Raw genomic sequence first — 27,222 nt, 5'->3', positions numbered from 1 at the left:
AACTTAGAAGAGGACGACGTAAAGAACTCGGCCTCCTACAAAACAAGTTATAAAAGTAATCCCTGAAAGAGACCTGACAAAGGTCCAAGAAAGAGGATTACTGATGAGTTATTTTGGTGAAAAATAAATTTCCACCAAAACACACAAATCTAACCGGCAAGTGTACCGGGTCGCATCAAGTAATAATAACTCACATGAGTGAGGTCGATCCCACAGGGATTGAAGGATTGAGCAATTTTAGTTTAGTGGTTGATTTAGTCAAGCGAATCAAGTATTGGTTGAGTGTTTGTGATTAACAGAAACTAAATTACTTTGAATGTAAAAGGGAAAGGGAAAATTGCAACAAACTAAAGAGCAGGAAAATAAAGAAACTGAATCTTAAAGAGCATGTAAAATAAAGTGCAGAATCTTAACTTGCAAGGAATATAAATGACTGAAGCTTAAAGTGCAAGAAATGTAAATTGCTTGAATTGTAAAAGGGATTGGGGTGTGGACTTGCAGGAATTAAACAAGAAACAAGTAAATGGCATTAAACATAAAAGAGAAAATTGAAGTGCAGTGAAGTAGATCTTAACAGAAAAGTAAAATGACTTGAGAATTTAAAGAACTAGAAAGCAGTGCTTAAATTGCAGCAAATTAAAAGGGGTTGAGATCTCAGGAGTGGAAGAGACTAGATAACAAGTCTAGATCTCAAATCCTTCCTTGATCCAACAAGAGCAATTGCAAAAGAAGTAAAGAAAAGTAAATTGCAGAAGCAAAGTAGATGAAGAAGCAGTAAACAGAAATTCAAATTCAATTATGCAGAAAGAAAATAAACAAGGGATCTCAAGGTGAGATTGAAACAGAATTTCTTCAATTCTCCACCAAAGATCCAAAGCAAGAAAATTAAAGAGTGTTCAAGCAAGAACCAAGAAGAAGAGAGATCAATTCTCCTTCCAAGTTCTCTGAAATCTAAACTCAAAAACAAAAGCTCAAAAATGAAAAATGAAAGTTCAAAGAAAAATTCAAAATAAAAATTCAGCTCTCTAATTACATCAAACTAACTCCTATTTATACACTTTCTATTCTTGGATATTGGAATTTGGATGGGCTTTTGATTTGGTGAAGATTTGAATTAAATTGGACTTTTGGTTGAATTTTCAGCCCATGGGTAATATGCTTCCAGGGGAGTGCTCAGCTCACAAAGTGAGCTGAGCTTCGACACTTAGTGTGGGGAAGCATTGATAGCGTGCTGCTGTCTTGGGGTGCATCAGGGGAGAGCTCAGCTCACTTTGTGAGCTGAGCATTGGTGCCTTAGTGCCAATTTGTTGTGCTGCCCCTTGGACCGTGTCATGCGCTCCACTCCTTTCCTGGCCGTGTCAAGATGTGCCCCCATGCATCAAGAAGTAGCGCTCAGCTCACTTTGTGAGCTGAGCTTTGGTGTATCCAAGGAAGGGTCCTTGGTTCGAAACCCATGGGAAGCATGCGCTACCCCTTTTCTTGGTTGCCTTGCTTCCTTGCTTCCTCAAGGTGTGGGGTTCGAAGCTTGGGGAGTGCATTTGGCCAATTTTGGCTTATTTTCCATGAGAGTAGCGCCTCCACCCTTTCCCTTTGGTCATGGGTTCAAGTCTTGGAGCATGCATTTGGAAATCATTTTTCTTGAATTTCTCCTCTAGCGCTCTCGATAATGCTCACTTTGTGAGCTGAGCTTGGTTCCTCATTTCCTTATTTCTTGGCCTTGTGTTGTGCTCAGCTCACAAAGTGAGCTGAGCTTTGTGCCTTGGTCCCTTGGAAGTGAGTGTAGCGCTCTCTTAGTGCTTGGTGCTCTTGGAATGGGTTCCATGGTTTGTTGCACTACACTTTCTCCTTTGATGGCCACACTTTCTATTCCTTGAACCACGCTTCTTAGGTCACGCTTTTCTTCTTTTCTTCTTTTCTTCACCTACAATTAATCAAAACAACCAATCAAAGTATCACCAAATTCACAAGGTTTACAAATCATAAAACTGCAATTAAATTTGGCCTAAACCTCATGATTTAGCATCAATTATATGGTGGTTGTTTGATTCAAAGAAGTTATGCATTTTCATTCCAAATTGCTTTCTTAAAATGCAAGAAAGTGCATAAAACCAAATGAAAATAAAGAAAAAGACTATTAAAAAGGGTATATGATGACTTGTCATCACAACACCAAACTTAAAACTTGCTTGTCCCCAAGCAAGCATCAAACATAAGAGAAGATAGAATGAAATAGATAAGTGTATATGTTCTTATTAAGCAGATAGTTGAACTTGGTCTATGGGGCTTTATGCAGATCAAAAGTAGCTCATTTATTACTTGCTGTCAAGACAAACAATGTTCCTTTAAGAGTTCACTAAGATTGCTGCCATGAATCCTCACTTTTTGTTCATTCCCTTGTTAGTTTTTTCCTCTTTCTTTTGCATTACAGAGCTTATTTCTTATTGAAGACTTGGTGTCAAATGTTGCAGTGACCTTTGGCCTTATTTTACTCAACATTTCTTCACCACAGACACATGGCTCACTTTTTCCTCCTAGGAACATTGATGCCCAGCATCTCTTTGGATCACTAAATGTTTTGTAGCTAGGTTGCTCTTTATTGTGGACTTTCAGTTGGCAATCCCAAATCAGTTGATCTAAGTTGCCAAGTTTTAAAATACTCCTTAGAACTTACTTGTCCAAGCAGATCCCAGTACACAAACACCACAGGCATATGTCCTAGGGTCCAAGCTATTGGTGTCTAGCCTTATTGTTTGTTTCTTTGCCACTTTCTTTGGCTTTTTCTTCTTTCTCTTTTCTCTGTTTTGATTTATTTTCAAGGGACTTTCAATAATTGAGAGGTCACAGCATCAAACTAGCTTAGGCTTTAAGTAACAAGTCATTTTGCAACATTTATTCTATGAGCTATCACTTAAATCAAACACATATACCACCACTAACTTTTATTCTCACTTCTGCAACATTGAACAATTACTTTTCTAAATCAAACATCTCTCTTTTATTCAAACAGCAAGGGAAACAAAACAAAGTATTCGAGTTGATGGATGATGACAATTATTATGCAGATAGTTTTCAAGCAAAATTTAAGCAGATAGCTTTCTTCAACATGTACTTCCACTTGCAACTACATGATCATTCCAGCCAGACATAAAGGACTCTCTGAATTAAATCATTACACAACAACAAGGATCAAGTATAAATACAACCTGTTGGGTTGCAGCTTTTCATTCTTCCTTCTGTTTGTTCCTTGTAAGTCATAATGCAGATGTTCCCTGATTTGTTGGCTATTTTCCTGCATACTCCTCGAATGTTGCTTGCTTTTCAACTCCTTTAGGTATTCAGCTAATCTGCAAGACTTATTTGTGGGCTCTTGAACTCACTTTGGTGTGTGAACACCAAACTTAGTACCTTGCCAATGTATTAGATTAACCATGCGTAATAACTCTTTTTCTTTTCTTCTTCTTTTTCAAAAGCAATAAAACTGAAAACTAGGAAATAGCAGAATAGTTAACTAGTTCATCCATCATGCTTGAAGCCATCATTATGCAGAGAGTGAGAATGTGTTTTATAATGGAATTTTGGTGAAATACCAAACTTAGAATCCTTCATTCTCCTTTATATTGTTTTGGTGTGCAACACCAAACTTAGCTTCTTGCAATGTAGATAAACCAATTAACCTTTTTATTAAAATAGTTATGAAAGGAAAACTACCTCAGGTTGGGTTGCCTCCCAACAAGCGCTCTTTTATCGTCACTAGCTTGACATCCTCTGTGTTTGGTCAGTTCAGATATTGAACTTCTTTTTCCTTGTCCCATTGCCCTCCTAAATAAGGCTTTGCTCTATGCCCATTTGCTGTGAAGTGACTCTGTGTAGCTTCATCTAGCAGCTCAAGACTTCCATAGGGAAAAACTTTTGTTACTAGATACGGCCCTGTCCATTTGGACTTTAGCTTGCCAGGGAAGATCTTGAGCCTAGAGTTGTACAGAAGCACTTGCTGTCCTGGCTTGAATTCTTTCTTTAAGATCTTCTGGTCATGCCACCTCTTAGCTCTCTCCTTGAATATCTTAGTATTCTCATAAGCTTCCAGTCTAAACTCATCCATCTCATTTAGTTGTAGCATCCTCTTTTCTCCTGCTGCTTGAGAATCAAGGTTGAGGAGTCTAGTGGCCCAAAAAGCTTTATGTTCAAGCTCCACAGGGAGGTGACATGATTTTCCATATAATAACTGAAATGGGGACTTTCCAATGGGTGTTTTGAAAGCTGTCCTGTATGCCCAAAGTGCATCTTCTAACTTCCTGGCCCAGTCTTTCCTTGTGCTTCCCACTGTTTTTTCTAGAATTTTCTTCAATTCTCTATTTGCTAGCTCAGCCTGGCCATTAGTCTGGGGGTGGTATGGTGTGGATACTTTATGAATTACTCCATATTTGTGTAGGAGTTTCTCCATCTGTTTGTTGCAAAAGTGGCTGCCACCATCGCTGATAAGACCTTTGGGCACTCCATATCTAGTGAAGATATGTTTCTTGAGAAATTGAAGAACAATTTGCGCATCACAAGTGGTTGTGGCTATGGCTTCCACCCACTTGGAGACATATTCTACTGCCACCAAGATGTATCTGAAAGAGTAGGAAGGGGGAAAGGGCCCCATGAAATCAACGCCCCATAAGTCAAATAGCTCTACCTCCAAGATGAAATTCTGAGGCATCTCATTTCTTTTTGTCAACCCTCCAGCTCTTTGGCATTCATTGCATTGGTGAACAAATTCTCTGGCATCCTTGAAGATGGTTGGCCAATAGAAACCACTTTGTAATACCTTTGCAGCTGTTCTCTCTGGTCCAAAATGTCCACCGTATGCTGAACCATGACAATGCCACAATATGTTTCTCATTTCATTTTCATGAACACACCTCCGAATCATTCCATCAGAACACCTTTTGAATAAAAAAGGTTCATCCCATAAGAACCTCCTTGCTTCATTGATTAACTTTTTCACTTGTTGCTTAGAGAATTCTTGAGGTATCTTCCTTCCTACTTTATAATTTGCTATGTCAGCAAACCAAGGTGCTTGTTGAACTTGGAACAGGTGCTCATCAGGGAAATTCTCATTTACTTGCTGTGGTTTATCTTGATGTGCGTCTTGTGGTACTCTTGACAAATGATCTGCCACTTGATTTTCACTTCCCTTCCTATCTCTTACTTCAATATCAAACTCTTGTAGTAGCAGCACCCACCTAATGAGCCTTGGCTTTGAATCCTGTTTAGACATCAAATACTTGAGAGCAGCATGGTCAGTGTACACTATAACTTTTGACCCAATCAAGTATTGCCTAAATTTATCAAATGCATAAACAATTGCCAAAAGTTCTTTCTCAGTGGTTGTATAATTTTTCTGAGCTTCATTTAACACTTTGCTTGCATAATATATGACATGGTGCAACTTATCTTTCTTTTGTCCCAGCACAGCACCAATAGCAATGTCACTTGCATCACACATAAGTTCAAAAGGTAGGTTCCACTCAGGGGGTGTGATGATTGGTGCTGTGGTGAGTTTTCTTTTTAAGGTTTCAAAGGCATGCTTACAATTGTCATCAAAGATGAAAGGGTTGTCAATCATCAGCAAATTACTCAATGGTTTTGCTATTTTTGAAAAATCTTTGATGAACCTTCTGTAGAAGCCAGCATGCCCAAGAAAACTCCTCACTGCTTTTACATTAACGGGTATAGGAAGCTTTTCAATAATTTCTATTTTAGCTTTATCAACTTCTATACCCTTGCATGACACCTTATGCCCAAGAACTATCCCTTCAGTAACCATGAAATGGCATTTCTCCCAGTTCAAGACTAAGTTAGTTTCTTGGCATCTTTTCAAAACAAGGGTTAAATGATGCAAGCAAGTATTAAATGAATTGCCAAAGACAGAAAAATCATCCATGAAGACTTCTAAAAATTTTTCAACCATATCAGAAAAAATGGAAAGCATACACCTCTGAAATGTGGCTGGGGCATTGCATAGCCCAAAGGGCATCCTCCTGTATGTAAAAACTCCAAATGGACATGTGAAGGCAGTTTTCTCTTGGTCCTTGGGATCCACCACGATTTGATTGTACCCGGAGTACCCATCTAAGAAGCAATAATAGGCATGGCCGGCCAATCTTTCCAGCATTTGATCAATGAATGGAAGAGGAAAATGATCTTTTCTTGTGGCTTCGTTTAACCTCCTATAGTCTATGCACATTCTCCACCCAGTCACTGTTCTAGTAGGGATCAACTCATTCTTTTCATTGGTGATGACTGTCATTCCTCCTTTCTTTGGTACGACTTGAACCGGGCTTACCCATGAGCTGTCGGAGATGGGAAAGATTATTCCAGCATTCCATAACTTCATTACTTCTTTTTGAACTACCTCCTTCATAGCTGGGTTGAGCCTTCTTTGGGGTTGAACTACAGGTTTTGACTCTTCTTCCAACAAAATTTTGTGCATACAGATGGCTGGGCTGATGCCTTTGATATCATCAATTGTCCAACCCAAGGCTGCTTTGTGAGCTTTCAATACTGCAATCAACCTTGTTTCTTCTTCCATATTCAATGAAGCGTTGATGATCACGGGTAAAGTTTCTTCTTCTCCCAGGAACACATACTTGAGGTGATGGGGAAGGGGCTTCAACTCCTGTTTTGGCTTCTCTTTCTCTTTGTCTTCAATGGAGATTTCTGCTGCTTCTTCTTCCTGTAGCTCATGACCAGTGGTTTCTAACATTTCTTCTACCAGACTTTCTATCATATCCACCTTCATGTAGTTCTCTTGTTCGGGGGGGTGTTGCATTGATTTGAAGACATTAATGACCATGTGTTCATTATGCACCCTGAAAATCATCTCTCCCTTCTCTACATCAATAATGGCTCTGGCAGTGGCTAAAAATGGCCTTCCCAAGATAATCGAATTATTTCCTTCTTCCTCTGTATCCAGAATTACAAAGTCTGCGGGGAAAATAAACTCCCCAACCTTGACTAACAAGTTTTCCACAATGCCATTGGGTGTCTTGATTGATCTGTCAGCCATTACTAAAGACATCCTGGTAGGTTTGAGTTCTTCTATAGCAAGCTTTCTCATCATTGACAACGGCATCAGATTAATGCTAGCACCAAGATCACAGAGAGCTTTGTCTAAGGTTATTTTGCCTATAGTGCATGAAACTACAAAGCTCCCTGGATCTTTGAGCTTTGGTGGGATACCTCCTTGAATCACAGCACTACATTCTTCAGTGAGAAGTACAGTCTCCTTTTCTTGCCAACTCCTCTTCTTATTGATGAGCTCTTTCAAGAACTTTGCATACAGAGGCATTTGTTCCAATGCTTCAGCCAAAGGGATATTGATCTCCAACTTCTTGAAGACTTCAAGAAATTTTGGGAAGTGTTGGTCCTTAGTCTCTTTGCTGAATCTTTGAGGATATGGCAGTGGAGGTATGGAGTTCATGTCCTGTCTTTGTTCCTTGGTTGGCTCCCCCATTGCTTCCTTCCCTTTTCTTGATTGTTGTGGCCGGTCTTCTTTTTCTTTGAGCTCCTCTGAGGCTTGCTTGCTTGCTGTCACTTTTTCATCATTGGCCCTCTCTTCCTTGTCTTGTTTCTCGTCACTTTCCTTTGGTTTCTTGACTGCTTCTTCATTTCTCACCAGGGTCTTGCCATTCCTTAGCTGTATTGCCTTGCACTCCTCTTTTGGATTAGGAATAGTGTCACTAGGTAGTGAGCTTGATGGCCTTTCAGTGGTGATCTTTTTGGAGAGTTGACCAATTTGCCTTTCCATATTCTTTAGGGAGGCTTCCTGGTTCCTTGTGGTCATCTCTTGGTTCTTCATCAGTTTTTCCATTAGGAGCTCCAGGTTGGTAATTCTCTGAGAATCTTGTGAAATGAGTTGAGTGTGGGGTGTTAATGGTTGAGGGTAAGTGTTTTGGTTAGAGGTTTGGTTTTGGGATGGGTACTGGTTAGAGTTGGGGTAGGTATTTTGTGGTTTTCTGTATGTGTTTTGGTTAGAGGCCTGGTTGTTGTAGTTTGTGTTTTTCCAATTGTTTTGGGTGGAGTTTCTTTGCCATGGCTGCTGAGGTTGACTGTGGTTATCTCCCCACCTAAGGTTGGGATGATTCTTCCAAGAGGGGTTGTAGGTATCACCATATACTTCATTTGGTCCAAAATTTTGGTTGTGCATGTACTGGACTTGCTCTTGCTGTTGCTCCTCTTGAGTTTCTTCATTTTGCTCCCAAGTGGTTGATGGTTGGCTTGTGTTGACTGCTGCAACTTGGAGATTATCAATCCTCTTGGTCATTTGCTCAAATTGTTGTTGAATTTGATGCTGCATCATTTTGTTTTGAGCTAAGATTGAATCCACTCCGTCCAACTCCATTACTCCTCTTCTTTGTGATGGTTGGCGTTGTCTTTGATGAGCAAAGAAGTATTGGTTGTTAGCCACCATGTCAATGAGATTTTGGGCTTCCTCTGCAGTTTTCATTAGTTGCAACGATCCTCCAGCTGAATGGTCAAGTGATTCTTGAGCCTTTAGAGTGAGTCCTTCATAGAAGTTCTGTAGCTTGTCCCACTCAGTGAACATTTCTGGTGGACATTTCCTCAGCAGAGCCTTGTATCTCTCCCATGCTTCATACAGATTTTCAGCATCCAATTGTGTGAATGTTTGCACCTCAGTTTTCAGCCTGATGACTCTTTGGGGTGGATAGAATTTGGCTAGAAATTTAGTTATCAAGTCATCCCAACTAGTGATGCTTCCTTGGGGAAAAGTTTCAAGCCATTGTGCGGCCTTGTCCCTTAATGAGAACGGGAACAGCAGAAGCTTGTAAGTTTCAGGATTCACACCATTGGACTTGACAGTGTCACAAATCCTTAAGAAGGTAGATAGATGTTGGTTTGGATCCTCCAATGGTCCTCCTCCAAATGAGCAGTTGTTCTGGACCAATGTGATGAGTTGTGGCTTCAGTTCAAAGTTATTTGCATTGACATTAGGGGTGAGAATGCTGCTTCCACAATGTCTAGCATTTGCAAAAGTATAGGAAGCCAATACTCTCCTCTGTTGTGGTGGATTATTAACTCCTTCTCCTGGATTGGATGTATCTCCTTCCATCTCGTGGAATTCTTCGTCTGATTCTTCTTCACCAACAATACTTTTCCCTCTTTCAGCTCTTCTCAATCTCCTTAGAGTTCTTTGGTCAACTCCAGATAAAACATGAACAACTCTCCCTGTACCTGACATACAAACAACATAACAGGGAACACAACCAGTGATACTTCAATCTATTGCTAGAATGAAGTTTTAGTTAGCTTAAGCAAAAATTCAAACAGTTAGTGTGTTAGTCAAAGACTTAAAGAATAGAAGGGAACAAGTGCTTGATCTAGATTACCACCTCACTTAATCATTGTCAACCTATTTCAATCCCCGGCAACGGCGCCAAAAACTTGATGAGTTATTTTGGTGAAAAATAAATTTCCACCAAAACACACAAATCTAACCGGCAAGTGTACCGGGTCGCATCAAGTAATAATAACTCACATGAGTGAGGTCGATCCCACAGGGATTGAAGGATTGAGCAATTTTAGTTTAGTGGTTGATTTAGTCAAGCGAATCAAGTATTGGTTGAGTGTTTGTGATTAACAGAAACTAAATTACTTTGAATGTAAAAGGGAAAGGGAAAATTGCAACAAACTAAAGAGCAGGAAAATAAAGAAACTGAATCTTAAAGAGCATGTAAAATAAAGTGCAGAATCTTAACTTGCAAGGAATATAAATGACTGAAGCTTAAAGTGCAAGAAATGTAAATTGCTTGAATTGTAAAAGGGATTGGGGTGTGGACTTGCAGGAATTAAACAAGAAACAAGTAAATGGCATTAAACATAAAAGAGAAAATTGAAGTGCAGTGAAGTAGATCTTAACAGAAAAGTAAAATGACTTGAGAATTTAAAGAACTAGAAAGCAGTGCTTAAATTGCAGCAAATTAAAAGGGGTTGAGATCTCAGGAGTGGAAGAGACTAGATAACAAGTCTAGATCTCAAATCCTTCCTTGATCCAACAAGAGCAATTGCAAAAGAAGTAAAGAAAAGTAAATTGCAGAAGCAAAGTAGATGAAGAAGCAGTAAACAGAAATTCAAATTCAATTATGCAGAAAGAAAATAAACAAGGGATCTCAAGGTGAGATTGAAACAGAATTTCTTCAATTCTCCACCAAAGATCCAAAGCAAGAAAATTAAAGAGTGTTCAAGCAAGAACCAAGAAGAAGAGAGATCAATTCTCCTTCCAAGTTCTCTGAAATCTAAACTCAAAAACAAAAGCTCAAAAATGAAAAATGAAAGTTCAAAGAAAAATTCAAAATAAAAATTCAGCTCTCTAATTACATCAAACTAACTCCTATTTATACACTTTCTATTCTTGGATATTGGAATTTGGATGGGCTTTTGATTTGGTGAAGATTTGAATTAAATTGGACTTTTGGTTGAATTTTCAGCCCATGGGTAATATGCTTCCAGGGGAGTGCTCAGCTCACAAAGTGAGCTGAGCTTCGACACTTAGTGTGGGGAAGCATTGATAGCGTGCTGCTGTCTTGGGGTGCATCAGGGGAGAGCTCAGCTCACTTTGTGAGCTGAGCATTGGTGCCTTAGTGCCAATTTGTTGTGCTGCCCCTTGGACCGTGTCATGCGCTCCACTCCTTTCCTGGCCGTGTCAAGATGTGCCCCCATGCATCAAGAAGTAGCGCTCAGCTCACTTTGTGAGCTGAGCTTTGGTGTATCCAAGGAAGGGTCCTTGGTTCGAAACCCATGGGAAGCATGCGCTACCCCTTTTCTTGGTTGCCTTGCTTCCTTGCTTCCTCAAGGTGTGGGGTTCGAAGCTTGGGGAGTGCATTTGGCCAATTTTGGCTTATTTTCCATGAGAGTAGCGCCTCCACCCTTTCCCTTTGGTCATGGGTTCAAGTCTTGGAGCATGCATTTGGAAATCATTTTTCTTGAATTTCTCCTCTAGCGCTCTCGATAATGCTCACTTTGTGAGCTGAGCTTGGTTCCTCATTTCCTTATTTCTTGGCCTTGTGTTGTGCTCAGCTCACAAAGTGAGCTGAGCTTTGTGCCTTGGTCCCTTGGAAGTGAGTGTAGCGCTCTCTTAGTGCTTGGTGCTCTTGGAATGGGTTCCATGGTTTGTTGCACTACACTTTCTCCTTTGATGGCCACACTTTCTATTCCTTGAACCACGCTTCTTAGGTCACGCTTTTCTTCTTTTCTTCTTTTCTTCACCTACAATTAATCAAAACAACCAATCAAAGTATCACCAAATTCACAAGGTTTACAAATCATAAAACTGCAATTAAATTTGGCCTAAACCTCATGATTTAGCATCAATTATATGGTGGTTGTTTGATTCAAAGAAGTTATGCATTTTCATTCCAAATTGCTTTCTTAAAATGCAAGAAAGTGCATAAAACCAAATGAAAATAAAGAAAAAGACTATTAAAAAGGGTATATGATGACTTGTCATCAATTACAAAAATAACTTAGAAGAGGACGACGTAAAGAAGTCGGCCTCCTACAAAACAAGTTATAAAAGTAATCCCTGAAAGAGACTTGACAAAGGTCCAAGAAAGAGGATTACAAAAATAACTTAGAAGAGGTCGAGGTAAAGAAGTCGGCCTCCTACAAAACAAGTTATAAAAGTAATCCCTGAAAGAGACCTGACAAAGGTCCAAGAAAGAGGATTACAAAAATAACTTAGAAGAGAACGACATAAAGAAGTCGGCCTCCTACAAAAACCAAGTTATAAAAGTAGTCCTTAAAAAGAGATCTGGCAAAGATTTAAAAAAGAGGACTACAAAAATAACTGGAAAGAGGACTAACGTAAAGAAATTGGTTATGAAAGTGCTAAAGATACAAGCAAAAGCGAGAAAACCGAAAAACAAGTTGGACCCACACAGCCACAACCTCAAAGGATCCAAGCTACAAACAATAAGTACAAAGCAATCCAAAAAGGCAGAGCCGCAACATTCCAACACTCTCAAAAACTAGAAGAGATACCAAGTTAAATGCAAAAAAGCGTGATATAATCTACAAAAGTTAGAAAGCTTCAGAGGCCACCAAAATCTACCTCAAAAAGCTAGAAAGCTACCTTTGTTTTTCAAAATAAAAGTTGCTAGGCAAGCGACTAGAAAGTGTCAACAGTTAACAAAATAATAAAGAGTTTAAAAGCCCACAAGCCGGGCCAGCTACACAAATGTTCAGAGAGAAATTAGCAAATATCGGGAGCCTTCTTGGCAGCATCATTAGGGGGAGAAGGAGGGCGAGTCTAAATAGGCACAGCATCCACAGTTCCATCCTCCTTGTTCAGAATCTGGCAATCCGGATCGGCTACAACTGGAGGAGCTGAAGAAGTCGACACTTTGGCAGAGGACACAGGGGGAGGTTCAACATCATCATCCTCGTCATCAGGGACAATCTTGCCATCCCTGACAATGTTATCCAGGCTGAAGAGGGTCAGGTCGGCCTCGGGAGCAATAACCCGAACTTGTTCCTTTAGGTTCTCGTAAGCAGCAGTCAGACTGCCAACGAGATGACCCTGAAGCTCAGAGTAATCTTTCCGGGCACTCTCCAGCTCCCCCCTCAGACGTATCACCACCCGATAAGACGTAGCTATCCCAAAGCAAGAGAATTTGCCTTCTCGTTCTCCAAATCCTTCTCCAACTTGGCAACCTTTACCTCTAGCTCCTCTTTAAGGACCTTCATCCGGTCGAACTCCTGCTTCGCCTCCTCCATAAACTCTTTGGTGGTATGAAGAGGAATATTCTGAGCAGTTCGATACAAAGCAGCCCCTATATACGCCATTTTTACATTGTTTCAGGCCATAAATTCCAAATGGCGAAGGATAGACACATCGTCCATAGGAAGAGCACTGTAGGGACCGATTTGCTGATCCACGAATTCGATCGCATTGAAGTCGGGAGCATCAAAGTTGAAAGGCTCAGCCGTTTTTTGTTTCTTATTGGGAGGAGTGCCAGAAGGAGCGGCAGAAGTTGGTGGAGGGTCAGCCAGACGAACTCGGGGAGTGGGGATCACCTTCCTCGCCCCAGGAGAACTCGACATGGACGGCTTTACATGCACTTGGGAATATCTCTCCCCGGCCGCCTTGGCCGAGATGTTTCTAGCAGCAGTCGCCTTCTGTGCTCTTTTAAAAGCCTTCATAGATTCATTATTCTTCATTGCCTCTGCAAATAAAACACAACAGTAAGAAATTAAGCTGCAAGTTGGAAAGGCATTTACAAGCAATATAAACAGATAATAAAGGGAAAATCAGGAACGCAAAATACCCAGCTCGGTTTGAAGAAGAGAAGGATTGGTTAAAAATTTCTTTGTATCAAGATGGGGAGGTTGACCCCAGTGTTCTTCCAAGACGGTCACAAAAGCTCGCTCAGTTTCATCCAACATCTCCCACGTGTATCTGGACACTCTCACATCTTTTTGCCATTCCAAAGGAAAGGCGGGCTCATCATTTTCATCCAGAAAAAAGGGCCGAGCTCCTTCAACAGCTCAGACCTTGAAAAAGTAATTTTTAAAATCGCGAAACAATTCGTCAAACATGGAGAAGACCTTCTTCCCCTGGGAAGATCGAAAGGAGACCCAAGCTGCCTTCTTTTTTACTACTCCAGGCTTCGTCAAAACAAATAGATAGAAGAAGAGAGATTGCGAGGCAGGAATACCGAAACCATCACACAACAATTGAAAAATTTTCATGAAACCCCAGGAATTAGGGTGAAGTTGAGAGGGAGCAACATTACAGGACCATAACAGGTTGGTCTCAAGTTCAGTAAAAGGGAGGGTGATACCCAGCTGACCAAAGAAGAAGTCATAAGCATAAAAATAAGGGCGATCTCTAACAACCTGAGTAGAGAAACAAACTCTCTCTTCAGAAGAGGGAGGGACAAGTTTATAATTCTTTTCATCACCTGCACTACTACAGACCCTATGAAACTGCCTAAGCTGCGCACAAAACTCGGAATCAACCAAAGAGACACACATAAGAACCATTGAGTCCACCCAATCGGCCATGCCCTCAGAAACCTGGGAAGACATCTCTACAACGTTATTGCGAGAAGACATGAGACCAACTAATCCTACAATAAGAAAAGAAGAATGGAATACTAAAAAGCATCTCGGACAAAGGGTGAAACAACTCGACTAATATGATACAGAAGTACAAAAAGGAAAGGAAAACCCCAAAACTCAAACCAAAGTTCTGGGGCATCCTTTGGAGGCAGTAAAAAAGCACCGTTTCAGGAAAAAACTACCGCTTACATTCCAGCATCTCTCAAAAATTAGAATAGAAGACCTCAAACAGCGAGCATTTTCATAGGAGAAAGACAAAATGCAAAAAGCACAGAAAGTCATCAAAACCACTATCTTCCTACAGTCTATCAGTAAAGAACAAGCATGCATCCCCAAACATCGAAGCACGACAAGTAGAAAGCGTCAAAGATACTTCCTTTTTTAGGATCAAACAAAAGTATCACTCAAAGCTTCGAAACCAAAAGCACTAACAACAGGCAGAAGCCCTAAAAACAGCAAGCAACAGGAAAAGCGAAAAATCATGCAAAGAGGCAAAGAAACTACAGAACACACCATGATCAGGCATAAGCAATGGTAGAAAGATCCAAACTTTCTCCAGCCAAAATCAAAACTTTCTCAAAATAAATGGCGTAAAGGAAGGAAGGAAGAAGAACCAAACCTGGAAAATGGAAGAAAAGCTGCAAAAGAAAGCAGAAAAACGGAAGGCGAAATCCAGAATCACCCCTCTTCCACGAAAACAGCAACAAAGCAAGCGTCGTAGGAAGGAGCTATGGACTCAAATCCAGAAACAGAAAGCGAGAGAGTAAAGGGAGAAGTTACGAAGAAAGAGTGAAGAAGAGAAACCGTTTCCTGAGTGTAAAGTTCAAAAATAAAGAAGTTAAGGGAAACGGGGCAATTAATGCCAAATTAATTGGGGAATTAAACCCTCGCACGTTCCTCATAAAAAGGCGCTAATACAAAAGCGCGCGCTTCTAGAGAAAAACGTTCTACATTCAAAAAGGTTCTACAAAAGAGGAAGTCGACAAAATGCTCGAGTTCAGCTTCACCCGAGAAGGATCGAAGTCCTAAAACCAAGACTCGAACTCCAAAAGAAAGACCGAGCTCGAGCAGGGGCACTGTTCATACCCTGGGTCGAGCTATCCGACCCAGGATGATCAGCGACAAAGCGACCGACCTCTTCAGGTCAGACTATACGACCTCTTCCCAAAAGAGCTCGGCCAAATCGACAGGAAAGCCCAAAACATGGGCCCAACTCAAGGAATACGACCCAGATCCAAAGGCAGACCAAGCCTATAGAGATAAGAGCGGTTCCATTGAAGATAAGCTGACCTCGCTAAAAGATAAGATAAGATAAGATAACTAACTTATCTTATCTAAAAAGGTCACTCTACAACTACTATAAATATACTGGAGCACCCAGGTATAACTCATACTCTGATTCTACTAAAAACCTGCTTAATACTCGTGCTAACTTAAGCATCGGAGTCTCTTGCAGGTACCCCCCACCCTCCGGTGGCCAAGGATCAGCAGTGCAACAAGTCCAACAAGTCGGACACAACAGCTCTGGCCGCCACCAGCCAGCCGGACATGCCATCTCCGACCAGTACAGAAGATCTCATCCGAGATCGACCTCTAGTTTCAGGTAACCCCTGGAACAGGTTTCTTTCAAGCTCAAAAAGAACGAATATCCAGAGATCCGACAAGAGATTAGAAGAAGAGGTTGGGAAGTTCTCACCAACCCCATTCAACAAGTCGGGATCCTAATGGTTCAAGAGTTCTATGCAAACGCATGGATCACTAGGAACCATGATCAAAGTGTGAACCGGAATCCAAAGTATTGGCTTACCATGGTTCGGGGGAAATACTTAGATTTCAGTCCAGAAAATATAAGCCTGGCGTTCAACTTACCAATGATGGAAGAAAACGCACGCCCCTACACTAGAAGGGTCAACTTTGATCAAAGGTTGGACCAAGTCCTCATGGACATATGTGTGGAAGGAGCTCAATGGAAAGTTGACTCAAGAGTCAAGCCGGTTCAATTGAGAAGACTGGACCTTAAGCCTGTAGCTAGAGGATGGTTGGAGTTTATTCAACGCTCAATCATTCCTACTAGCAACCGGTCTGAAGTTACTATAGACCGGGCCATCATGATCCATAGTATCATGATTGGGGAGGAAGTGGAAGTTCATGAGATTATACCTCAAGAACTCTACAAGGTGGCTGACAAGTCCTCTACTTTGGCAAGGTTAGCCTTTCCTCACCTTATTTTCCACCTCTACAATTCGGCTGGAATTGACATAGAGGGAGACATCCTCATTGAAGAGGACAAGCCCATCACTAAGAAGAGGATGGAGCACACAAGAGATCATGGACCTCAACAAGAGCATGAGGAAATTCCTCACCATGAAATCCCTGAGATGCCTCAAGGGATGCACTTCCCTCTACAAAACTATTGGGAGCAAATCAACACTTCCCTAGGAGAATTAAGCTCCAACATGGGACAACTAAGGATGGAGCACCAAGAGCACTCCATCATCCTCCATGAGATTAGAGAAGATCAAAGAGTTATGAGGGAGGAGCAACAAAGACAAGAAAGAGACATAGAGGAGCTCAAAAGCACCATTGGTTCTTCAAGAAGAGGAAGACGCCACCTTCACTAAGGTGGACCCGTTCCTTAATCTCCTTGTTCTTATTTTCCTGTTTTTCGGTTTTATGCTTTATGTTTATTTATGTTTGTGTCTTTATTACATGATCATTAGTGTTTAAGTGTCTATGTCTTAAAGCTATGAATGTCCTATGAATCCATCACCTCTCTTAAATGAAAAATGTTTTAATTACAAAAGAACAAGAAGTACATGGTTTCGAATTCATTCTTGAAACTAGTTTAATTATTTTGATGTGGTGACAATACTTTTTGTTTTCTGAATGATTGCTTGAACAGTGCATATGTCTTTTGAAATTGTTGTTTATGAATGTTAAATATGTTGGCTCTTGAAAGAATGATGAAAAGGAGAAATGTTATTGATAATCTTAAAAATCATAAAAATGATTCTTGAAGTAAGAAAAAGCAGTGAATACAAAAGCTTGCGAAAAAAAAGAGAAAAGAAAAATGGCAAAAAAAAGAGAAGAAAGAAAAAAAAGCAAGCAGAAAAAGCCAAAAGCTCTTTAAACCAAAAGGCAAGAGCAAAAAGCCAATAGCCCTTAAAACCAAAAGGAAAGGGTAATAAAAAGGATCCAAGGCTTTGAGTATCAGTGGATAGGAGGGCCTAAAGGAATAAAATCCTGGCCTAAGCGGCTAAACCAAGCTGTCCCTAACCATGTGCTTGTGGCGTGAATGTGTCAAGTGAAAACTTGAGACTGAGCGGTTAAAGTCGAGGTCCAAAGCAAAAGAAGAGTGTGCTTAAGAACCCTGGACACCTCTAATTGGGGACTTTAGCAAAGCTGAGTCACAATCTGAAAAGGTTCACCCAGTTATGTGTCTGTGGCATTTATGTTTCCGGTGGTAATACTGGAAAACAAAGTGCTTAGGGCCACGGCCAAGACTCATAAAGTAGCTGTGATCAAGAATCAACATACTGAACTAGGAGAATCAATAACACTATCTGAATTCTACGTTCCTATAGATGCCAATCATTCTGAACTTCAAGGGATAAAGTGAGATGCCGAAACTATTCAAGAAGCAAAAAGCTACTAGTCCCGCTCATCTGATTGGAGCTAAGTTTCATTGACATTTTGGAATTTATAGTATATTCTCTTCTTTTTATCCTATTTGATTTTTAGTTTCTTGGGGACAAGCAACAATTTAAGTTTCGTGTTGTGATGAGTGGATAATTTATACGCTTTTTGGCATTGTTTTTACATAGTTTTTAGTATGATTTGATTAGTTTTTAGTATATTTTTATTAGTTTTTAAATAAAAATCATATTTCTGGACTTTACTATGAGTTTGTGTGTTTTTCTGTGATTTCAGGTAATTTCTGGCTGAAATTGAGGGACTTGAGCAAAAATCAGATTCAGAGGTTGAAGAAGGACTGCAGATGTTGTTGGATTCTGACCTCCCTGCACTCAAAGTGGATTTTCTGGAGCTACAGAAGTCAAAATGGCGTGTTCTCAATTGTGTTGGAAAGTATACATCCAGGGCTTTTCAGCAATATATAATAGTCCATATTTTGCCCGAGTTTAGATGACGCAAACTGGCGTTCAACGCCAGCTCTCTGCCCTATTCTGGAGTTAAACGCCAGAAACAGGTTGCAAAGCAGAGTTAAACGCCAAAAACAGGTAATTTCTGGCTGAAATTGAGGAACTTGAGCAAAAAATCAGATTTAGAGGTTGAAGAAGGACTGCAGATGCTGTTGGATTCTGACCTCCCTGCACTCAAAGTGGATTTTCTGGAGCTACAGAAGTCCAAATGGTGCGCTCTCAATTACGTTGGAAAGTAGACATCCAGGGATTTCCAGCAATATATAATAGTTCATACTTTGCCCGAGTTTAGATGATGCAAACTGGCGTTCAACACCAGCTTTCTGCCCTATTCTGGCGTTAAACGCCAAAAACAGGTTGCAAAGCAGAGTTAAACGCCAGAAACAGGTTACAAACTGGCGTTTAACTCCAAGAAAGACCTCTGCACGTGAAAGCTTCAATGCTCAGCCCAAGCACACACCAAGTGTGCTCAGAAGTGAATTTCTGCATCATTTACTCATTTCTGTAACCCTAGTAACTAGTTTAGTATAAATAGAACATTTTACTATCATGTTAGGAGTCTGATCTTTGATTAGTTTTATGCTATCCTTGACCTTTATGGGGGCTGGCTATTCGGCCATGCCTAGACCTTGTTTTTATGTATTTTCAACGATAGAGTTTCTACACACCATAGATTAAGGTGTGAAGCTCTGCTGTTCCTCATGAAGCAATGCAAAGTACTACTGTTTTTCTATTCAATTCAAGCATATTTCTTCTCTAAGATATTCATTCGCACACAAGAACATGATGAATGTGATGATTATGTGACGCTCATCATCATTCTCACTTATGAACGCGTGCCTGACAAACACTTCCGTTCTACATGCAAACAAGCTTGAATGTGTATCTCTTAGCCTTCTGATCGTGAGATCAGAGTCTTCGTGGTATAGGCTAGAACTATTGGTGGCCATTCTTTAGGTCCGAAAAGTCTAAACCTTGTCTGTGGTATTCCGAGTAGGATCCGAGAAGGGATGGCTGTGACAAGCTTCAAACTCGCGAGTGCTGGGCGTAGTGACAGACGCAAAAGGATTACTGAATCCTATTCCAGTATGATCGAGAACCAACAAATGAATAGCCGTGCGGTGACAGCGCATCTTGGACCATTTTCACTGAGAGGATGGGAAGTAGCCATTGACAACGGTGATGCCCTACACAAAGCTTGCCATGGAAAGGAGTATGAATGATTAGACGAAGACAGCAGGAAAGTAGAGGTTCAGGAGGAATAAAAGCATCTCTATATGCCTATCTAAAATTCTCACCAAGGAATTACGTAAGTATCTCTATCCTATTTTATATTTTATTTATATTTTAATTATTAAAACTTTATAACCATTTGAATCCGCCTGACTGAGATTTACAAGGTGACCATAGCTTGCTTCAAGCCGACAATCTCCGTGGGATCGACCCTTACTCACGTAAGGTTTATTACTTGGACGACCCAGTGCACTTGCTGGTTAGTTGTGCGAAGTTGTGACAAAGTGTGTGAATTACGTTCCGAGCACCAAGTTTTTGGCGCCGTTGTTAAGGATCACAATTTCGTGCACCAGTGTTGTTGCCTAAAGTGTTGATCAGATCCTCGTGTCTCCGTCCATCTTTGATTGTTTTAACCATGATGCATGTTCCTGTTATAATTTCCATTCCTTGCAACAACATTGGAACCAGACTCAAAGCGACGGGGGTGAGAACTAATAATAGCTAATAAAAATAAAAACAAATAAAAACAAATAAACAAGCAAAATAAAATATTTACAATAACCAATAATAAGGCACACGTTTGCAATTCCCCGGCAACAGCGCCATTTTGACGATTGGATTCTTGCTAGTAAAGAATTTTATGAAAATATAATCACGTTGTAAGTATAGTTTCTAAACCAACAGAGAATCCTTTCGTACAAAAATTTGGTTGTCACAAGTAACAAAACCCAATAAAATTTATAACCGAAGTATTTAAACCTCGGGTCGTCTCTCAAGCAATTGCAGGGAAGTATGATTTATTATTGGTTATGGAAAAAGGTATGTTTTTGGGTTTTTGAAATAAGGAACAAGTAATTTAAATGACAAGAAAAATAAATTAATAATTATAAAGAAAACTCTTGGCAAGGTATGAGAACTGGAAATCCTATCCTAGTTATCCTTATCAGGTGTGATGAGAATTGTTTGTTGCTCCCACTTAGTTAACCTTTACTAAATAAAGGAAAGTCAAGTGGTCTAATTAAATTGATCCTCAAGTCCTAGTCAACTCCTGTGGAAAGACTAGCTTTAGAGCGATCCAATTCAATCAGCAATTCACAAATCTCAATCAAATGCTGAGTTTGATAACTCAAGTATTACCAATTACTCAACTAAAGCCAAAATAGGAAAAATCTAAATTATTTATATAATAAATAAAAGAAAGCAATCATAAATCTGAAATACCTCAATGTGTATTAAATAAGAAATCAATTCTAACATGGAGTTCATAAGCCAAATTGAAAAGATAAATAACAATTAAAGTAATAGAATAAATAAAGTAGAAAATAAATTAAAGGAACATTGAACCTGTGATTGAAGAGAAGTAGCCTAATCATAACATAAATCCTAAATCCTAATCCTAATCCTAAGAGAGAGGAGAGAACCTCTCTCTCTAGAAAACTACATCTAAATCCTAATAATTGTGAATATAAATGTATGTGTCAATTGTTCTCGTTGTTCTCTCTTTTGATTCCCCATTCTCTGGCTTATATTCTGTGTTTCCGGCTTGGATTTGGTCCGAAAAAGGGTCCAAAAATTGCTGAGGGTGTTTTCTGCAGATTCCTACACGTGGCGACCATCACGCGTGCGCGTGGATCACGCGTTCGCGTGGTCTGGAGTTTTTTCATGTCACGCGTACGCATCATTTGCGTTCTGTTCAAGGCACGTGTCTGCATCGTCCACGCGTTCGCGTCGCTGCCCTTTTCTTCAAAACTCCATTTTTGTGCTTTCCTTCCATTTTTGTATGTTTCCTTTCTGTCTTCTAAGCCATTCCTGCCTTATGAAACCTGAAAATACTTAACACACAGATCACGGCATCAAATGGTAATAAAGGATAATTAATTTTAATATTTTTAAAGCATAGGAAACATGTTCTCACATATATCATAAAATAAGGAAGGAACAGTAAAACCATGGAATTTACATGAATAAGTGGGTGAAGGATTGATGTTTGGAAAATGATCAAACACAAAACTCACTGGCAAGTGTACCAGGTCGCATCAAGTAATAATAACTCACGTGAGTGAGGTCGATCCCACAAGGATTAAAGGATAGAGCAATTTTAGTTAGGTGGTTGATTTAGTCAAGCGAACAAGAGTTGATTTGAGTAATTTATATCCAACAGAAGCTAAATTGCAAGAAATTTAAAGGGAGAGGGATAACTGACAAGAATTTAAAGTGCAAAAAAATTAAAAGAGCCAAATCTTAAAGTGCAAGTAATGTAAATTGCAGAAACTTAAATTACAAGAAATGTAAATGGTTGAAACTTAAAGTGCAAGAAATATAAATGGCTTAAATAATAAAAGGATTTGGGAGTTGGGATTGAAGAAATTAAACAAGAGAAAGTAAAATGGCATTAAACAGAAAAGTAAAGGATGAATTAAATTGCAACAGATCTAAACAAGAGAAGAATAATTGCTTGAGAAGACAAACAGAAAGTGAAATGTAGCTTAATTGTAATAACTAAAAGAAAGTTGAAGATCTCAGGGGTGGAGGAGACTAGAAAACAAGTCTAGATCTCAAGTCCTTTCTTGATCCAACCAAGAACAATTACAAAAAAAAGTAGAAGAGTAAATTGCAAGAGACGTAGAAGATGAAAGCAGTAAATGGAATTTGGATTCAAATCTCAGTTTCTAGAATTATGCAGAAAAAATATAAACAAAAAGATCTCAAGGTGAGTTTGAAATAGAATTTCTTCAATTCTCCACTCAAGATTCAAATAAAGTTTTGCAGAAAAGAAAACCAGAAATCCCAGAGGAAGAGAACTCAATTCTCCTCCCAATTCTCTAAGATCCAAAATCAAAGTAAAAACTCTCAAAATTACAAGTGAAAATTCTAAAAGAAGAAAAAGGTCAAAGTAAAAGTCCCTTCTAAATCAAACTAGCTTCTATTTACACACTTCCTTCTAATGATCATTAAGCCTTGAATTTGGGCCCTTGGCCTTGATGGAATTGGATTGAAGATAGCCTCTGTTGATTGCCCTTGGTCTTGAGAAGAAACCCATTTGCATACTGGACTTTGGGATTGAAGAGAGAACTTTTGCGTGGTCTAGAATTCAGAATAAATTCCCATTGCAAGTATAGCTTCTAAACCAACAAACGTCCTTTCTTACAAATGTTTTGGTTGTCACAAGTAACAAACCCCTTTAAAATTAATAACCGAAGTATTTAAACCTCGGGTCGTCTTCTCAAGGAACTGCAGGGAGGTATGTTCTTACTACTGGTTATGAAGATTGTAAATTGGGGGTTTTGAATGTAAGGAACAAGTAATTTGAATGACAAGTAAAATAAATAAATAACTATAGAATCTCTTGGCAAGGTATAAGAATTTAGAATTTCTATCCTAGTTATCCTTATCAGGTGTGATGAGAATTGTTTGTTGCTCTCACTTAGTTAACCTTTACTAAATAAAGGAAAGTCAAGTGGTCTAATTAAATTGATCCTCAAGTCCTAGTCAACTCCCGTGGAAAGACTAGCTTTAGAGCGATCTAATTCAATCAGCAATTCATAAATCTCAATCAAATGCTGAGTTTGATAACTCAAGTATTACCAATTACTCAACCAAAGCCAAAATGGGAAAAATCTAAATTATTTATATAATAAATAAAAGAAAGCAATCATAAATCTGAAATACCTCAATGTGTATTAAATAAGAAATCAATTCTAACATGGAGTTCATAAGCCAAATTGAAAAGATAAATAACAATTAAAGTAATAGAATAAATAAAGCAGAAAATAAATTAAAGGAACATTGAACCTGTGATTGAAGAGAAGTAGCCTAATCATAACATAAATCCTAAATCCTAATCCTAATCCTAAGAGAGAGGAGAGAACCTCTCTCTCTAGAAAACTACATCTAAATCCTAATAATTGTGAATATAAATGTATGTGTCAATTGTTCTCGTTGTTCTCTCTTTTGATTTCCCCATTCTCTGGCTTATATTCTGTGTTTTCGGCTTGGATTTGGGCCGAAAAAGGGTCCAGAAATCGCTGAGGGTGTTTTCTGCAGATTCCTACACGTGGCGTCCGTCACGCGTGCGCGTGGGTCAAGCGTTCGCGTGTTCTGGAGTTTTTTCATGTCACGTGTACGCGTCATTTGCGTTCTGTTCAAGGCACGCGTCTGCATCGTCCACGCATTCGCGTCGCTGCCCTTTTCTTCAAAACTTCATTTTTGTGCTTTCCTTCCATTTTTGTATGTTTCCTTTCTGTCTTCTAAGCCATTCCTACCTTATGAAACCTGAAAATACGTAACACACAGATCACGACATCAAATGGTAATAAAGGATAATTAATTTTAATATTTTTAAAGCGTAAGAAACATGTTCTCACATATATCATAAAATAAGGAAAGAACAGTAAAACCATGGAATTTACATGAATAAGTGGGTGAAAGATTGATGTTTGAAAAACAATCCAACACAAAACTCACCGGCAAGTGTACCAGGTCGCATCAAGTAATAATAACTCACGTGAGTGAGGTCGATCCCACAGGGATTAAAGGATTGAGCAATTTTAGTTAGGTGGTTGATTTAGTCAAGCGAACAAGAGTTGATTTGAGTAATTTGTATCCAACAGAAGCTAAATTGCAAGAAATTTAAAGGGAGAGGGATAACTGACAAGAATTTAAAGTGCGGAAAAATTAAAAGAGCCGAATCTTAAAGTGCAAGTAATGTAAATTGAAGAAACTTAAATTGTAAGAAATGTAAATGGTTGAAGATTAAAGTGCAAGAAATATAAATGGCTCGAATAATAAAAGGATTTGGGAGTTGGGATTGCAGAAATTAAACAAGAGAAAGTAAAATGGCATTAAACAGAAAAGTAAAGGATGAATTAAATTGCAACAGATCTGAACAAGAGAAGAATAATTGCTTGAGAAGACAAACAAAAAGTGAAATGTAGCTTAGTTGTAATAACTAAAAGAAAGTTGAAGATCTCAGGGGTGGAGGAGACTAGAAAACAAGTCTAGATCTCAAGTCCTTCCTTGATCCAACCAAGAACAATTGCAAAAAGAAGTAGAAGAGTAAATTGCAAGAGACGTAGAAGATGAGAGCAGTAAATGGAATTTGGATTCAAATCTCAGTTTCTAGAATTATACAGAAAAAATATAAACAAAAAGATCTCAAGGTGAGATTGAAATAGAATTTCTTCAATTCTCCACTTAAGATTCAAATAAAGTTTTGCAGAAAAGAAAACCAGAAATCCCAGAGGAAGAGAACTCAATTCTCCTCCCAATTCTCTAAGATCCAAAATCAAAGTAAAAACTCTCAAAATTGCAAGTGAAATTTCTAAAAGAAGAAAAAGGTCAAATAAAAAGTCCCTTCTAAATCAAACTAGCTTCTATTTACACACTTCCTTCTAATGATCATTAAGCCTTGAATTTGGGCCCTTGGCCTTGATGGAATTGGATTGAATATAGCCTCTGTTGATTGCCCTGGGTCTTGAGAAGAAACCCATTTGCATACTGGACTTTGGGATTGAAGAGAGAACTTTTGCGTGGTCTAGAATTCAGAATAAATTCTCGTTGCAAGTATAGCTTCTAAACCAACAAACGTCCTTTCTTACAAACATTTTAGTTGTCACAAGTAACAAACCCCTTTAAAATTAATAACCGAAGTATTTAAACCTCGGGTCGTCTTCTCAAGGAACTGCAGGGAGGTATGTTCTTACTACTGGTTATGAAGATTGTAAATTGGGGGTTTTGAATGTAAGGAACAAGTAATTTGAATGACAAGTAAAATAAATAAATACCTATAGAATCTCTTGGCAAGGTATAAGAATTTGGAATTTCTATCCTAGTTATCCTTATCAGGTGTGATGAGAATTGGATTTTAATCCCACTTAGTTAAGTCAAGTGGACTAATTAGCTTGATCCTCAAGTCCTAGTCAATCCTTGTGGGAAGACTAGCTTTAGAGCGATCTAGATCAATTAGGAATCTGCCAATTTCAACCACTGCTGAGTTTGACAACTCAAGTATTACCAATTACTTAACCAAAGCCAAAAGGAAGAAAATATCTAAATTAAATTAAAAGCATTCATAAATAGAATAAAATAATTATAAACTGAAATACCTTAAAATATATTAAATAGAACATTCAAATCTTAACATGGGAAGATTCATAAGCTAAATTGGAACATTAACAAATAAGAGAATTGGAATAATTAAAAATAGAAGAGAGATATTACTTAAAGGAAAATATTGGACCTGGTATTGAAGCAATAAAATTAAAAGGAATCCTAATCCTAAATCCTAAGAGAGAGTTGAGAGAACCTCTCTCTAAAAACTACATCTAAATCATCAAAAGTAAATAATTGGAGACTCTCCCTTGAAGGAATGCATTCCCCCACTTTATAACCTCTAATCTGTGCTTTCTGTACTTGGATCTGGGCCAAAAAGGGCTTCAGAAGTCGCTGGGAGCGTTTTTTGTAATTTCTGGTGCGTGGCCTCTTTCATTTCCATTGCTGCCATCCCCTTTCTTCAACCTTCCTCCAAGCCTTTTGGTCACTGATGCCAGGGCATTTTGGCCAGTTTCACTGACCTTTTTTTACTGTTTTTAGGGTAGTTTCATGCATTTCCTTAGGAAATAAGCTAGTTTTGGGTAGATATTCACTTACATCTTGATTCAAGCATACATTGTGCACTTTACATGATTTCATGAGGATTTTGCATGAATTTAAGGACAAATTGGATGTTGCATTTCCCATGACTTGGACTAGAACTTTGATGCACTTTATTGCTTGATTTCAGGACAAAAGAAGCAAAGAAGAACCACTTTAGTGGCTACGTTAGTTACACTAACGTTAACACTAACGTGGAATGGGAGTAACTTGCAAAGTTAATGAGAAAAGTAATTGCCAATAACGCTCTCGAAGCCATCATTGCCCATGTTAAGAGTCACGTTAATTAAGTTAACGTGAACTCTAACGTGGAAGAAAGGAAATGGAGCCAACGTTAGTGACACTTAACATTATCACTAACATTGGACCAAGCTCATAAGTGGCCACGTTAACTTAGTTAACGTGGCCTCTAACGTTAAGAAGTAAAGGGGAAGCCAACGTTAGTGACATTCAACTTTGTCACTAACGTTGGCCAAGTCACAATAAGCCACGTTAACTTCCACGCTAACCTACTTAACGTGGAAGCTAATGTGAGAAAACAAAGTGGTCGACAACGTTAGTGACACCAAACATTGTCACTAACGTTGGAAGGAACCCACACAAGCCCCAATAAGCCACGTTATCGCCAACGTTAGTGACACCAAACATTGTCACTAACGTTGGAATTAGCCCACATAAGCCACTATGAGCCACGTTAACTCCCACATTAACTTAGTTAACGAGGAAGTTGTTCATACCCTGGGTCGAGCTGTCCGAACCGGGATGTTCAGTAATAAAGCGACCGACCTCCTTAGGTCAAGCGGACCGACTTCTTTACGAAGAACTCGGCCAAATCGACAGGAAAGCCCAAAAAGGGCCCAATTCAAGGAATACGACCCAAATCCAAAGGTCGTTCAGGCCTACAGAGAAGGGCGGTTCCGTTGAAGATGCGCTGACCTCAACCCAAAAGATAAAGATAAGATAAGATAAGATAACTAACTTATCTTATCCAAAGGTCACATCTCACCATTATAAATACACTGGAGTACCCAGGTATAACTCATACTCTGATTCT

General features: G+C 39.1%; 1 protein-coding gene across 1 annotated transcript; it reads right to left on the bottom strand.

Moving 5' to 3' along the window:
- Positions 1 to 3,775: 3,775 nt before the first annotated feature.
- LOC140177674 (uncharacterized) lies at positions 3,776 to 4,099 on the bottom strand. The gene has a single exon (XM_072210823.1). The coding sequence runs from the start codon at positions 4,097 to 4,099 to the stop codon at positions 3,776 to 3,778; it is 324 nt and encodes a 107-aa protein (XP_072066924.1).
- Positions 4,100 to 27,222: the final 23,123 nt, after the last annotated feature.

Source organism: Arachis hypogaea, chromosome 13, assembly GCF_003086295.3.
Source record: "Arachis hypogaea cultivar Tifrunner chromosome 13, arahy.Tifrunner.gnm2.J5K5, whole genome shotgun sequence".
NCBI classification, from domain to species: Eukaryota; Viridiplantae; Streptophyta; class Magnoliopsida; order Fabales; family Fabaceae; genus Arachis; species Arachis hypogaea.
Note: the sequence above shows the minus strand (reverse complement) of the source record. Positions and strands in the feature narration are given on the sequence as shown.

Bases quoted from the DNA above. Each gene is read 5' to 3' on its own strand.
- LOC140177674 (XM_072210823.1), bottom strand. From the start codon at position 4,099: ATGGATGAGTTTAGACTGGAAGCTTATGAGAATACTAAGATATTCAAG.